The sequence below is a fragment of the Aquila chrysaetos genome (genome assembly GCF_900496995.4).
Source record: "Aquila chrysaetos chrysaetos chromosome W unlocalized genomic scaffold, bAquChr1.4 W_unloc_6, whole genome shotgun sequence".
In the NCBI taxonomy this organism is placed as follows: domain Eukaryota; kingdom Metazoa; phylum Chordata; class Aves; order Accipitriformes; family Accipitridae; genus Aquila; species Aquila chrysaetos.
Genome location: NW_024470326.1, coordinates 734,075 through 749,758, shown reverse-complemented (window position 1 = coordinate 749,758; position 15,684 = coordinate 734,075). Strand labels below are relative to the sequence as shown.

General features: G+C 50.0%; 1 protein-coding gene across 2 annotated transcripts; it reads left to right on the top strand.

The window, feature by feature from the left end:
* Nucleotides 1-5,401: 5,401 nt before the first annotated feature.
* On the top strand, nucleotides 5,402-8,197 carry LOC115337761. Of its 2 annotated transcripts, XM_041121667.1 has the most exons (4): nucleotides 5,402-5,446; nucleotides 5,581-5,716; nucleotides 6,166-7,476; nucleotides 8,062-8,197. In XM_041121667.1, the coding sequence occupies exon 3, from the start codon at nucleotides 6,203-6,205 to the stop codon at nucleotides 7,292-7,294; it is 1,092 nt and encodes a 363-aa protein (XP_040977601.1). In that variant the 5' UTR covers nucleotides 5,402-5,446; nucleotides 5,581-5,716; nucleotides 6,166-6,202; the 3' UTR covers nucleotides 7,295-7,476; nucleotides 8,062-8,197. The 2 variants fall into 2 exon arrangements, with proteins under 2 accessions (XP_040977601.1, XP_029862028.1); XM_030006168.2 differs by lacking the exon at nucleotides 5,581-5,716 and having other exon boundaries at nucleotides 5,412-5,446.
* Nucleotides 8,198-15,684: the final 7,487 nt, after the last annotated feature.

Below are 15,684 nucleotides of genomic sequence, written 5' to 3'. Positions count from 1 at the left end.
TTTTATTTAATACAAATTGGCTCCTCCAATTTGTCACGAGCCTCTATAACAAACTTGGTGCCGTGACTCGGATCCAGGTTCTCTGGTGCGGACCCTCGCAAGCAGGGAGACACCCTATCCCCGGATAGCCCCGTCTTGAGGAGGTGCCGCCGCCACACCCTGGACCCACGAACCCCTTTAAATTACGATAATTGAGCAAAAGAACCTGCAGGACCCCTTAAATTTTGTGCACGAAGACCAAACGAAGACCTCAGGAGCAGGTGAGTATGTAAATTGTGAGCCGTTTGGTTGGGGTGGTTATCCCGAGGTGCGAGTGTGTGAGAGGTCTCTCTGAGATCACGCGAGTGCGGACCCTCCAGTAGTGCAGTTCTCGTAGCCCGCGAGGGAGCCAGTCACGACCGAGGGGATGTGAGTGTGTGTGTGGATAAGGGCACCTCGGAAGATGGGACAGAGGAAAAGCAAGCCCTCTGGACCCATTGGGACGGGGAAGAAAGATAAGTTACCAGACATACCCCCAGATAGTCCCTTAGGCCTGATGATAAGGCATTGGGACAGTTCTCCAAAGAAAAAGGATAAGTCTAAGGAAAAGATGATTAATTATTGTATTGAGATTTGGGGTGGGAAACCTCTCAGCAATCCTCACGTACTCTGGCCCATGTTCGGGTCCTCTGAGGATTGGGTGTGTCAACAATTAAATATATGGGTAAACAATAAAAGACCACCAGCCAGCCCAGAGGAGAGTGAATATGCTGCCTTATGGATTCCCCAATCCTGGGAGCCGTCATTCCTCTTTGCCTTAAGGGAAAACAGACGAGATAAACCTCGAAAAGAGGATAAGGACCCCCTTTGGCCCCCTCCCTATGCCCCTCAGGCCCCTCTGCCTCAGGACCCACCCCAAGGCCAGGAAATAGCCCAGGCCCAGGAAGGATCAGATTTGGAACCTGATTCCCTGACCCCGGCACCCCCTCCCAGAAGGTCTGCACGTAATAGAATAAGGCGAGGAGAGGAAAGATTGTTTCCTCTTCGGGAAATGTTAGTGCCTGGGGGGGATGCACAGGGGGACCGGGACCGGGGTATGTGGCAGTTCCCCTTAATACAGGGGATGTAAGGGAATTTAAGAAGGAAATGGGGAGTTTGTTAGATGATCCCCTGGGGGTAGCCGAGAGGCTGGATCAATTCTTGGGACCGAATTTGTACACATGGGATGAATTACAGTCTATCCTGGGCATATTATTTACCGTAGAAGAAAGGGACATGATTAGAGGGGCTGGGATGAGAGCGTGGGACCAGCAACATCAGGCTGGCCCAGCGGCGGATCAAAAATGGCCCTTAAATCGGCCAAACTGGAATAATCAGGATCCGGCTCACAGGAATAATATGTCAGACTTGAGAACAATTATAATTCAGGGGATACGGGAATCTGTTCCACGAGGACAGAATAGTAATAAAGCCTTTAGTGAACAACAGAAAAAAGATGAGACCCCGACAGAATGGCTTGAAAGGTTAAGGAGAAACTTCCAGTTATATTCTGGGGTAGATCCTGCCACTCCTGTGGGACAAGCGTTGCTGAAAACTCAGTTCGTGGCCAAATCGTGGGGAGATATTAGGAAGAAGTTGGAGAAAATTGAGGACTGGCAGGAGTGGGGGTTGGATGAATTACTTAGAGAAGCCCAGAATGTGTATGTGAGGCGAGAAGAGGAAACGGAAAAGCGGCAGACTAGGCTGCTGATTGCAGCGGTAAGAGAAGGACGGAAAGGTGTGATAAGGAGACCCGGTAGGCCTGGTGGGGAAGATAAGGAAAGAATCGAGAGGAGAGGAGATAAAGCTGTAGAATGTTTCTACTGCGGGAAAAAAGGACACATGAAGAGAGAATGTAGAAAAAGGATTCAGGATGAAAAAGCGTTCCGGGAGGATTAGTGGGGTCAGGGGCTCTATGTGCTGAGGACCCCTGGTAAGAAAGAGCCCTTGATAACTTTAGAAGTGTGTCCTCAGCGCCAGGAGGTGACCTTTCTTGCAGATACTGGAGCCGAGAGGTCTACGGTACAATCATTACCTCCGGGATGTAAAATATCCGGGGATAAAGCTAATGTAATTGGAGCAAAAGGGGAACCTTTTAGGGTCCCTGTTATAAATGATGTAGCGGTGGAATCAAGTTGCAGATACGGAATCGGAACGCTGTTGTTAGTACCTGAAGCGGAATATAACCTATTGGGTAGGGATTTAATCGTAGAAATGGGGATTCGGGTGGATGTGGAAAAGGAAGAGTTAAAAATCAGGCTTTGTCCCCTTACAGAGGTGGATGAGAAGCAAATTAACCCCGAAGTGTGGTATACTCCCGAAACAGTTGGAAAACTGGATATTGAACCGTTTGAGGTGGTTATTAAGAACCCCGAGATTCCAGTGAGAATTAAACAATATCCCTTATCTAATGAAGGGAGAAGGGGACTAAAACCTGAGATCGAGAGACTATTGGGAAAGGGGAGTACTTGAACCCTGCAGTGTCCCCTTTTAATACCCCGATTTTACCAGTAAAAAAATCTAATAGTAGCTATCGGCTGGTGCATGACCTAAGAGAAATCAATAAACGGACTGTCAGCCGGTTCCCGGTAGTGGCAAACCCACACACCCTGTTGAGTCAATTGGGGCCCGAGAACCAATGGTATAGTGTAATAGATCTTAAGAATGCATTCTGGTCATGCCCTCTAAAGGAGGAATGTAGAGATTATTTTGCCTTCGAGTGGGAAGACCCAGACACTCATAGGAGACAGCAGTTAAGGTGGACTGTACTTCCCCAAGGGTTTACGGAATCTCCAAACTTATTTGGACAAGCCCTAGAACGGATTCTACGGGAATACCGGTTGGCAAGATGGGGTCGTGCTAGTACAGTATGTGGATGACTTATTGTTGGCAGGAGAGAATCAAGAGATAGTCAGAAAAGAAAGCATACGGTTGTTAAATTTCTTGAGCCTTCAAGGCCTCAAGGTATCACGGTCAAAACTACAGTTTGTGGAAGAGGAGGTAAAATATGTAGGACACTGGACAAGCAAGGGGACTAAGAAGTTAGACCCCGAACGAGTGAATGGGATTTTATCACTGAAAGCCCCGAGGAGTAAATGACAGATTAGACAATTGTTAGGGCTATTTGGGTATTGTAGGCAGTGGATCGAGAACTTTAGTGCGAAAGCACGATTTTTGTATCAAAAGTTAACTATGGATGGATTGCTTAAATGGACCCAAGAGGATGAAGAGAGATTAGAGAGTCTCAAGGCCGATCTAGTTAATGCCCCTGTCTTGAGTCTGCCTGATGTGAAGAGACGCTTTTATTTATTTGTGGCCACTGAGGAGGGGACAGCATACGGGGTTTTGACCCAGGAGTGGGCAGGGAAAAAGAAACCCGTAGGGTATATTTCCAAATTATTAGACCCCGTCAGTAGAGGGTGGCCCGCCTGTTTACAGGCAGTCGTTGCTGTAGCCCTGATAGTGGAAGAAGCAAATAAGGTAACATTTGGAAGTGAATTAAGGGTGTTCTCCCCCCATAATATTCGGGAAGTTTTCCAACAAAAGGCTGAAAAATGGATCACCGATGCTAGGCTTTTAAAATATGAGGGGATCCTAATCCATTCCCCTAAATTGGAGATCGGAACAACAAGCTTGCAGAACCCGGCGCAATTTTTGTATGGAGGTCCTGAAGAAGAGCTAACACATAATTGCCTCCAAACCATTGAAGAACAAACGAAAATTAGGCCAGATCTAGAAGAGGTAGAATTGGGAGAGGGAGAAAAGTTATTCGCTGATGGGTCATCTCGAGTAATAGCAGGGAAAAGGAAGTCAGGATATGCAGTTGTGGACGGGGGAAGCCTAGAAGTAAAGGAATCCGGACCCCTCAGTCCTAGTTGGTCGGCGCAGGCATGTGAGTTATACGCAGTACTTAGGGCATTGGAACTTCTAAAGGACAAAGAAGGAACCGTGTACACTGATTCAACATATGTGTATGGAGTGATACACACTTTTGGAAAAATTTGGGAGGAACGGGGACTTATTAATTCTCAAGGAAAAGGTTTGGTTCATGAGGAACTGATTGTCAAATTCTACAAGCAATAAGAGGGCCCAAGCGAATAGCTGTGGTACATGTTAAGGGACACCAAAGAGGAACGACCCCTGAAATTCGAGAGAATAATCTTGCTGACCAAGAAGCCAAGGCGGCAGCACTACTTGCTGTGACCACCACCCCGCCGGCAGGTGAAACGCCGGCAAGAATCCTAAGCCCACAGTTTAGGAAACCAGAAATGGATAAATTGAAGGAAATGGGAGTAGTGGAAAAAGAGGGTAATTGGGAACTACCCGATGGGAGACAGGTGTTACCAAAAGCACTAACATGGAAAATAATGAGAGGTATGCACTCAAAGACTCATTGGGGTGTCCAAGCGCTGGTTGATCAATTCGCAATAAAGTACATGTGTATTGGGATTTATAATGTAGCCAAGGGAATCGTACAAGGGTGCCTAACATGCCAGAGGATCAATAAGCAGCATCTTAGAGAAAAAGTACAAGGGGGACGGGAATTGGCACACCGACCATTTGCCAAAATACAGATTGATTTTACTGATCTCCCTAAAATAGGGCGATATAAACACTTACTTGTATTGGTAGACCACCTCACTCATTATGTCGAGGCGTTCCCTACTGCTAGGGCAACTGCTAATACAGTGGTAAAAGTACTTTTAGAGCATATCATACCGCGATATGGAAATATTGAAACTATTGATTCAGATAGAGGCCCACATTTCGTTTCCAAAGTAGTAAAAGAAGCTCTAGCCCCCTTTGGAACTAAATGGGAGTTCCATACCCCTTGGCATCCCCAAAGCTCCGGGAAAGTAGAACGAATGAATGGAGAAATAAAGAAACAATTAACTAAGTTAATGATAGAAACCAAAACGTCATGGGTAAGATGTTTGTCAATTGCTTTACTAAATATTCGGACTCAGCCCCGAGCAGATACTGGAATTTCCCCATTTGAAATGTTATATGGCATGCCCTATGATATGGAATGCCCAGCCAATTACCCTACTTTAGATGAAGATAGTATTAACCCTTATATTGTTCTGCTGATGAAAAGGAGAGAGCAATTGCGAAAGAAGGGAATGGTGGTACAGAGGCCACCCTTAGATATATCCATACATTCAGTGAAGCCAGGCGATATGGTATTAATCAGAGCCTGGAAAGAATCCTCTCTCACTCCTAGGTGGGAGGGGCCCTTTCTTGTTTTACTTACCACAGAAACTGCTGTCCGGACTGCAGAACGAGGATGGACGCACGCCTCGCGAATTAAAGGACCTTTAGCCAAGAGACCAGTGGGAAGTAGCAAAGACTTCAGAAGACGTAAAACTAGTGATAAAAAAAAAAAAAAAAGGAACTGCATGTATGAATGAATCCTTTTGGAAGAACGGTAAAACCTACTTTATACCAGTGGCTCCAGGTATCACCTGGAAATAATTTACAGGTGGTGAACTTTACTCCTCGGCGTACAGAACGGATAGCTCATCAAACCAGCGGAGCTGGTATATATATATAAATTAACAGGAACTCCTAAGTACTTACCTTTTTGTTGTGAAGTGGAGACTGAAGTCCCTAGACCACCGGAATATTTTAGCGAGATTCCGTATTTAAAGCATCGTAACCACAACCATTGGAGTTGGGTGTTTTGTAACTGTGTAAAGTACGGTCAGAAATGGTATTGTAGTTCTAGAAGGAGACATTATTATTGTATGAAGTGTCGAGAGTACCAATTCCCCCGTGGAGACCAATTGAATAGAGTGGGAATTAATAGACTAATTTGTGGGTGGGAATTATTAGTACCTGAAGCCTGGGAAGTATATGAGAACGATTGGCCTGAAACTATAAGGCGGTGTGCTATCAGATTCGCGTGAAAGTGAGCTAGACGTATCACTAAAATGGATTCTGCTCTTAAATAAAATTTGTGTAAGGAATGCTGGTGGACACACTGTAGGAACAACCACCCATTTAGGGACGGCTGTACACAGTGTACCCAAAGGAGAAGGGGACTAAACACGTTTGCCTTACGGGGGGGGGGTAGCTGCGGGAAATCCCTAACCAACCTGAAGCTCCTATAACCCTGAATCCTGCGAGTGTCTTGTCATTTCCCAGGTAACATAAAATATTCTGCACAGTTCCTGGAGAGGAGATGAATCCCGTAAGGGCTTTGCAAGTGGAAAACACGCCCTTAAGAAGTACGACTGCTGCCGAGAAGATGAGAAACCTCGCTGCTCCAGGCACCGGAGTAGGCGAAGTAGGCAGAGGCGTACGGAAAAGGACGTGTGAGTACACCGTGAGATCATCGGCGGGTAATAGCGAGAAACAGACACTTCGAGAGGAAAAATGGACTCTGAGAGCCCGACCAGGTATGCCCTGGCAAAGAGATAATCGGGAATTGACATCGACACCTATTGGTGTTCCTTGGGGAACCCCACCAGCAATCCGTGTTTGGATGATGTTACTGTGGTATTTGCTTGTTGGGCATACGGTATCTGGCAAGGTCAGCCATCAACCCTTCAAATGGTCACTAATACAATTAGAACACTCAGTTGTCATACAAAATAGAATTACCCTGGGCGCTCCCTCTTTCACGGCCCACTTAAGTTCCCTAGTAAGGTCATACCATGGATGGGCCCCCATTGATGAGAATACTCGCAAGTATACAGTTCAGCATAAAGCCTTTTATATGTGTCCAGCTAATAATCCAGGAAAAGAATACTGCAATCACCCAGCTGAATATTACTGTGCATATTGGGGCTGTGAATCAATAGCATCAGAACGGGCACCAGGGGCAGGAAAAGACCAATTTTTAACTGTAGGATGGGGACCGCCAGGATGTCAAAAACCCACCTATGGGCCTCAAGGTACGGTTCGAGGAGGCACCTGTTGGCATATTTATCTTAACATTTCGAAACCTGAGGATCTAGGATGGACTATAGGGAGAACATGGGGAATCAGGTTTTGGGAACCAGGCACTGATACAGGGGGAATAATTTTAATACGGAAGGAGCCAGTGCCCAATGAACCCTCCGGTGTGGGACCAAATCCAGTCATAGCAGAGGAAGATGATAGTAACAGTATTGTACATACTGTTACAATCTTTCCTAACATAAACGTCACTGAAAATAACACCCCAGGGCGTATCAACAAAAATCAAACCCTCGACTCTTGCACACGAAGTCAGCCCATTGTGGGATATGCTTCAAGCCAGCTATCAAGTACTGAATGCCACCTACCCTAATATAACTGAGCATTGTTGGTTATGTTACAACATTCGGCCACCCTTTTATGAAGCTATTGGGGTGGACAGTAGATTTAAAAAGGCCAACGGAACAAATCCAGCTCAGTGCTTGTGGAATAAGGAATCTGGATGTAAGCAAGGGATAACAATGTCCCAAGTATCGGGAAAAGGAAAGTGTATAGGTGTCCTAGTTTCAGCTGGAATAGAGTTAACTGTCTTCCTAGTAGCTGGTACGGTGCTATGTTTTGAGTTCAGTATGAGAAGAATGTTGATAACACCAATGTTTTCAGTTGCTGCTAGTAGTGTTTAGACTAATGTCAAGGATTTTTCAGCTTCTCATGCCCAGCCAGCGAGAAAGCTGGAGGGGCACAAGAAGTTGGCACAGGACACAGCCAGGGCACCTGACCCAAACTGGCCAACAGGGTATTCCATACCATGTGACATCCCATCTAGTATAGGAACTGGGAAGTGGGGGGCGGGGAATCGCCGCTCGGGGACTAGCTGGGTGCCGGTCGGCAGGGTGGTGAGCAATTGCACTGCGCTTCATTTGTACATTCCAATCCTTTCATTTTTGCTGTTGTCATTTTATTAGTGTCATCATTATCATTATTCGTTTCTTCTTTTCTGTTCTATTAAACTGTTCTTATCTCAACCCGTGGGTTTTGCTTCTTTTTCCCGATTTTCTCCCCCATCCCACTGGGTGGGGGGGAGTGAGTGAGCGGCTGCGTGGTGCTTAGCTGCTGGCTGGGGTTAAACCACGACAATAGGAAATGTCCCGAAAGGCAAACGACACCTGTGTAACACAACTCGCAAATCAGGAGAAATAAGAGCTGAGTGGTTGATTCCTGCAGATAATACTAAGTGGATTTGTTCCCAAACTGGCGTTACACCTTGTATATACCTAAAGGTCTTTAATTAGACAACTGAATATCGTATACAAGTAGCTGTGATACCTAGGCTTATTTACCATCCCGAAGATTTTGTTTATGACTATCAAACTACTCAAGCCCATCACATACAAAAACGTGAGCCCTTTACAGCCCTCACGGTGGCAACCCTCACGGCAGTCGGAGCTGCTGGAGCTGGTAGAGGAATAACCTCCCTCGTACAACAAAATCAAAAATTTCAATCCTTAAGGGTAGCAGTCAACGAGGATTTGGCTAGGATAGAAAAGGCCATGAGAGCCCTAGCACAGGGAAGGGATGCCAGGTCTACCACGCCCACGCTGGTAGGGAGGGCCAGGTCTACCCTGACATTGCTGGCAGGGAGGCCAGGTCTACCCCACCGGAGCCAGCAGGGATGCCAGGTCTACCACACCCATGCTGGTAGGGAGGCCAGGTCTAGCCCCGAGCGCCAGTAGAGACAGCAGGTGTACCCCGGGTTACCAGTAAGGGTACCGCTACTACCCTGGAGTACCAGTAGGGGTACCGGTGCTACCCAGGAGGATGAGGTCGGGACGCCAGGTCTACCCCACCCGCATGGGTAGGGAGGCCAGGTCAACCCTGCGCTTGCTGGTAGGGGGCCCATGTCTAACCCAGTGCGCCAGTAGGGACAGCATGTGTACCCCGGGGTACGAGCAGGGGTACCGCTACTACCCTGGAGTACCAGTAAGGGTACCGGTACTACTCCGGAGCGTAAGAAAGGGACGCCAGGCCTACCCCCGATGGTCAGGCTGGGAGGCATGTTCTACCCTGTCTGTGCGGGTAGGGACGCCAGACCGACTTGGAGCATCAGGTAGGGGTACCAGGCTGACGCCAGAGGGTGAGGTAGGGAGGGCGGGTCTTCCGCCGGGCGACAGCAGGGACAGCAGTTGTACCCTGGAATTTCAGTAGGGGTATCGGTACTACCCTGGAGTATCCAGGGGGGGTACCAGTGCTACGCCGGAGTACTAGTGGGGGTATCGGGACTACCTTGGAGTACCAGTAAGGGTACCGGTGGTATGCCGGAGGATCACGTAGGGGACGCCAGGTCTACCCCACCCGCATGGGTAGGGAGGCCAGGTCTAGCCCGGAGCACCAGTAGGGACAGCAGGTGTACCCTGGGGTACCAGTAGGGGTACCGCTAGTACCCTGAAGCACCAGTAAGGGCACTGGTACTACCCCAGAGCGTCTGGAAGGGACGCCAGGCCTACCTCTGATGGTCAGGTAGGGAGGCCTGGTCTACCCTGTCCATGCGGGTAGGGACACCAGGCCTACCTGGAGCATCAGGTAGGGGTAGCAGGCCGAAGCCAGAGGGTCAGGTAGGGAGGGTGGGTCTACCCCCGCGCTCCCATTGTGACGCCAGGTGTACCCCTGAATACCAGTAGGGGTACTGGTACTACTCCGGAGCTTCAGGTAGGGTGGCCAGGTCTAGACCACAGCGCCAGTAGGGACAGCACGTGTACCCCGGGTTACCAGTAGGGGTACTGGTACCTACCCTGGAGTTCCAGTGGGGGTAACGGTGCTACCTGGGAGGATGAGGTTGGGACGGCAGGTCTACCCCACCCCCATGGTTAGCGAGGCCACGTCAACCCTGCGCTTGCCGGTACGGGTGTGAGGTCTAACCCAGTGCGCCAGTAGGGACAGCAGGTGTACCCTGGGGTACCAGCAGGGGTACCGCTACTACCCTGGAGTACCAGTAGGGGTACTGGCACTACCCAGGAGGATGAGATCGGGACGCCAGGTCTACCCCACCCCCATGGTTGGGAAGCCCAGGTCAACCCCGTGCTTGTTTGTAGGGAGGCCAGGTCTACCCCAAGCTTGCGGACAGGGAGGCCAGGTCTACCCCAGCGGCGCCAGCAGGGAGGCCCAGTCTACCATGCCTGTGCCGGTAGAGAGGCCAAGTCTACCTCGCCAGCGCCGGTAGGGTGGCCATGTCTACCCCGGACCATCAGGTAGGGATACGAGGCCTACCACAGAGGGTCAGGTAGGGAGGGCAGGTCTACCGCCAGGCGACAGCAGGGACAGCAGTTGTACCCCGGAGTACCAGTAGGGGTATCGGTACTACCCCCAAGTACCCGGGGGGGAGGGGTACTGGTGCTTCCACAGAGTACTAGTGGGGGTATCGGTACTACCCTGGAGTACCAGTAAGGGTACCAGTGGTATGCCGGAGGATCACATAGGGGACACCAGGTCTACCCCACCCGCATGGGTAGGGAGGCCAGGTCAACAACGCGCTTGCCGGTAGGGAGGCCAGGTCTACCCCGACATTGTGGGAATGGTGGCCAGGTTCTACCCCGGAGCATCAGGTAGGGATAGAATGCGTACCCCAGAGGGTCAGGTAGGGAGGGCAGGTCTACCGCCGGGCGCCAGCAGGGACAGCAGTTGTACCCCGGAGTACCAGTAGGGGTATCGGTACTACCCCCAGGTACCGGGTGTCGTGGTCGAGACGGACAAACGACAAGTAAGCATTCTTATAGTACAAGCAAAGAAGGGTATTTTTAATACCAAAAGCCAGCAAATTTATACCTATTATACTTGTTACCTTGTACATATGTCTGTCCCTTATTGGTCAGAAAGTTGTCAGAAGTTGTTTTTCTCACCCCTCATTGGGTGGCTTTTTTCAGGTTCCTTATCACAACTGCAAACGGTCAACACATTCCTTAAACTTAGTTTCCCAGGCATTCTTCTCATCCTTTCTTATTCTCTCACGGGAGCACTGCAGTCTTGTCATGGTCAATATCCTCCCCAGGCCCCTCGGTCCAGCCAAGGTCCTCCACAGGCGGGCAAACAGGGTGTGGCGCATTACAAAGGGCGTGGCACGGCAGTTTGTGCATCTGTTCGCGCAGGCAGGGCGCGCAGGTAGGGCGCGCAGGTAGGGCGCAGCCCCCCCTCTTCCCAGCTCAAGAAGGCTACTCAAGCGGTGGGCATCGGCCCAGAGGGAGACCCAGGGATGGTTGCCACTCAGATGCAAGCCATTGCTAGGAAAAATGTGGCGACGCAGACAGAGCTCCCATGGAAACGTGCAGCTGTCCAGGTCTCTGGCTGCAGGGAGTGCCTGAGTCTATCACTGATGACGGAGGGCAGCGGGGGCACCTCTCGTGTGAGGTGTGACCAGGTGAATGAACTGCTCAGCCTGGCAGTAGAGCTGAAGGAGAAGTGGAAAGGTTGAGGAGTATCAGGGAGTGTGAGAGGGAGATAGATTGGTGGGCCCACACCCTACCATCCCTGAGGCAGAGGCAGCAGATGGAGGCTCCGCAAGAAGTGGAGGTTCCCCTGCCATCTTGCCACCAGGCAGGAGGGGACCTAAGAGATGGAGGGGAATGGATAGAGGTCCCTGCTCGGGGAGGCAGGCGAATCCCCTCCTGGACTCCCTCACCTTCGCAGTTGCCCCTACACAACAGGTATGGGGCTCTGGCACTTGAGGACCAGGTCAGTGAAGATCAGGGTGTAGATGAAGCCCTATCTAGGGAGGTGCCTAGGCTCAGTCAGGCAAAAGAAAATGAAAAAAGAAAAAGGAGGGTAATTGTCATAGGCAACTCCCTTCTGAGGGGGACAGAGGGCCCAATATGCAGACCTGACCCATCCCACAGGGAAGTCTGCTGCCTCCCTGGGGCCTGGGTAAAAGACATTACCAGGAAACTCCCTGGTCTGGTTCGGACCTCTGATTATTACCCATTGCTGGTTGTGCAGGTTGGCAGTGATGAGATTGCAGAGAGAAATCCAAAGGCAATCAAAACGGACTTCAGGGCACTGGGGCGGTTAGTGGAAGGACCAGGAGCACAGGTAGTGTTTTCCTCAATCCCTTCAGGGGCAGGGAAATACACTGAAAGGAACAGAAAAACACACCTGGTTAATACGTGGCTCAGAGGCTGGTGCCATCAGTGGAATTTGGGGTTTTTTGATCATGGGGAGGTTTACACGGCACCGGGCTTGCTAGTGACAGATGCTTTTCAGCTAACTCAAAGGGGTAAACAGAATCCTCGCTCATGAGATGGCGGGGCTCATAGAGAGGGCTTTAAACGAGGTTTGAAGGGGATAAGGGATAAAACTAGGTGCACCAGAGATGAGCCTGGGGGCAGCATGCTGATGTTAGGGGTGGATTCGATAGGCCAGCTCAAATGCATCTATGCCAATGCACGCAGCATGGGCAATAAACAGGAGGAGCTGGAAGACATCGTGCAGCAGGATAGATAAGACTTAGTCACCATCAAGGAAACATGGTGGGACGACTCCCATGACTGGCGTGCTGCAATGGATGGATACAAGCTCTTCAGAAGGGATAGGCAAGGTAGAAGAGGTGGTGGGGTGGCTCGCTATGTTAGGGAATGTTTGGACTGGACAGAGCTACACAATTCTGATGACAAGGTGGAGTGCTTATGGGTGAGGATGAGAGGGAAAGCCAATAAGGCAGATATTGTGCTGGAAGACTGTTACAGACCACCTGACCAGGTTGAAGAGACGGATGAATCATTCTACAAGTGGCTGGCAGTAGTCTCAGAATCGTGTGCCCTTGTCCTTGTGGGGGATTTTAACTTTCCAGATATCTGCTGGAAATACAACACAGCAGTGAGTAAACAATCTAGGAGGTTCCTGGAGTGTGTGGAAGACAACATTGTGACACAGCTGGTAGGTGAGCCAACCAGGGGAGGAGCCTTGCTAGATCTGTTGTTTACGAACAGGGAAGGAGTGGTGGGAGGTGTGATGGTCGGAGGCCGTCTTGGGCTTAGCGACCATGAAATGATAGAATTCTCAATTCTTGGTGAGGCAAGGAGGGTGGTCAGCAAAACCACCACTATGGACTTCCGGAGGGCAAACTTTGGCCTCTTCGAGGCACTGGTTGAAAGAGTCCCTTGGGAGACGGTCCTGAAGGGCAAAGGGGTCCAGGAGGAATGAACAGTCTTTAAGAAGGGAATCCTAATGGCTCAGGACCAGGCTATTCCCATGTGCCGCAAGTCGAACCGCCGAGGAAAACGACTGGACTGGCTGAATGGGGAGCTTTTGCAAGGCGTCAAGGAAAAAAGGAGAGTATATCATCTCTGGAAGACAGGGCGGGCAGCTTGGGAGAAGTACAGGGATCTTGTTAGATCATACAGAGAGGAAATTAGAAAGGCAAAAGCTCATCTAGAACTAAATCTGGCCACTATTGTAAGGGACAACTAAAAGTGTTTTTACAAATATGTTAACAGTAACAAGAATCCCAAGGAGAAGATCTATCCTTTAATGGATACAGAAGGGAACGTAGCCACCAGAGGTGAGGAAAAGGCCGAGGTACTTAATGCCTTCTTTGCCTCAGTCTTTAATAAGGAGACCAGTTATCCTCAGGGTACTCCGCCCCCTGAGCTGGAAGGTGAGGATGAAGAGCAGAACATACCCCCCTTAATCCAGGAGGAAATAGTTAGTGACCTACTACGCCATCTGGACACTCACAAATCTATGGGACCTGATGGGATCCATCCAAGAGTACTGAGGGAACTGGTGGAGGTCCTTGCCAAGCCAATCTCCATCATCTATCAGCGATCCTGGTCAACAGGGGAGGTCCCAGAGGACTGGAGGCTTGCCAATGTGACTGCCATTTACAAGAAGGGTCAGAGGGAGGATCCGGGGAGCTACAGGCCTGTCAGCCTGACCTCGGTACCAGGGAAGATTATGGAACGGTTTGTCTTGAGAGCACTCACATGGCAAGTCCGGGACAAGCAGGGGATCAGGCCCAGTCAGCATGGGTTTACGAAAGGCAGGTCCTGCTTGACCAACCTGATCTCCTTCTATGACCCACCTAGTGGATGAGGGAAAGGCTGTGGATGTTATCTACCTTGACTTCAGCAAGGTCTTTGACACTGTCTCTCATGGCATACTCCTTGAGAAGCTGGTGTCTCATGGTTTGGACAAGTGTACGCTTCGCTGGGTGAAAAACTGGCTGGATGGAGGAGCCCAGAGGGTTGTGGTGAATGGGGTGAAATCCAGCTGGCGGCAGGTCACAAGTGGCGTTCCCCAGGGCTCGGTGTTGGGCCCCGTTCTGTTTAATATCTTTATCAGTGATTTGGATGAGGGGATTGAGTGCACCCTCAGCAAGTTTGCAGATGACACCAAGTTGGGAGGCAGGGTCGATCTGCTTGAGGGTGGGGAGGCTCTACAGAGCAATCTGGACAGGCTGGATCCATGGGCTGAGGCTAATCGTATGAAGTTCACCAAGGCCAAGTGCCGGGTCCCGCACTTCGGTCACAGCAACCTCATGCAGGGCTACAGGCTTGGGGAAGAGCGGCTGGAAAGCTGCCCGGCAGAGAAAGACCTGGGCGTGCTGGTTGACAGCTGGCTGAATCTGAGTCAGCAGCGTGCCCAGGTGGCCAAGAAGGCCAATGGCATCCTGGCCTGTATCAGAAATACTGTGGCCAGCAGGAGCAGGGAGATGATTGTTCCCCTGGATTCGGCACTGGTGAGGCCGCACCTCGAGTCCTGTGTTCAGTTTTGGGCCCCTCACTACAGGAAAGACATTGAGTTGCTGGAACATGTCTAGAGAAGGGCAACCAAGTTGGTGAGGGGCCTGGAGCATAAGTCTTATGAGGAGCGGCTCAGGGAGCTGGGGCTGTTTAGTGCGGAGAAGAGGAGGCTGAGGGGAGACCTTATAGTTCTCTACAACTACCTGAAGGGGGGTGTAGTGAGGTGGGTGCTGGTCTCTCTGTCAGGTGGCTGGAGATAGGACGAGAGGAAATGGCCTCAAGTTGCAGCAAGGGAGATTTAGGTTAGATATTAGGAAAATTTTTTTTGCTGAGAAGGTTGTCAGACATTGGAATAGGCTGCCCAGGGAAGCGGTTGAGTTACCATCCCTGGAGGTATTCAAAGAGCGTGTAGACAGGGTACTCCATAACATGGTTTAGTGGGCATGGCTGATGGTTGGACTCGATGATCTTGAAGGTCTTTTCCAAACTAAATGTTTGTATGATTCTATGTATAAGAAGAAAAATAACATGGAGAAAAAGAAACCTTTTCTATTTGGTGTTGTTTAGTGTTCATATCATTTCACTTTGATTACACTCCTGAACCTGCTCTAATTAACCACATCAGAATTGAAGACTTAAAGGAAAATGATGCACAGCGACTGGACTTGTTAGGGTGTCTTGCATGTTAATGAGCCCTCTGGTGCTGACTTCCTGAACTGCAAATCCTGAAAGAATGAAGAAGCCCCTAGAGACTTAAAAGTCAGCAGCAAGCCTCAAGTTTGCAAGCGTGTTAGTGGGCTCCAGTGAGGGCCATCCCTGAATAGGCCATGGAGGGCATGACCAGAAAAGGGACCGTCGCTGGGGGCTGGTGAAGCAGGAAGTCAGAGGCACTACTTAGAGTTGGAAAAATCAAATGTAGAGTGTGGCTGTGAAAACCCTTGATGTGTTTCACCAAGCAGGACAGCCAAGCCCTGACCCCCATCCTCTGGGAGAGGGGTCCCATTACCTCACGGGATGCTTGGGGCTCTTCTAAGGA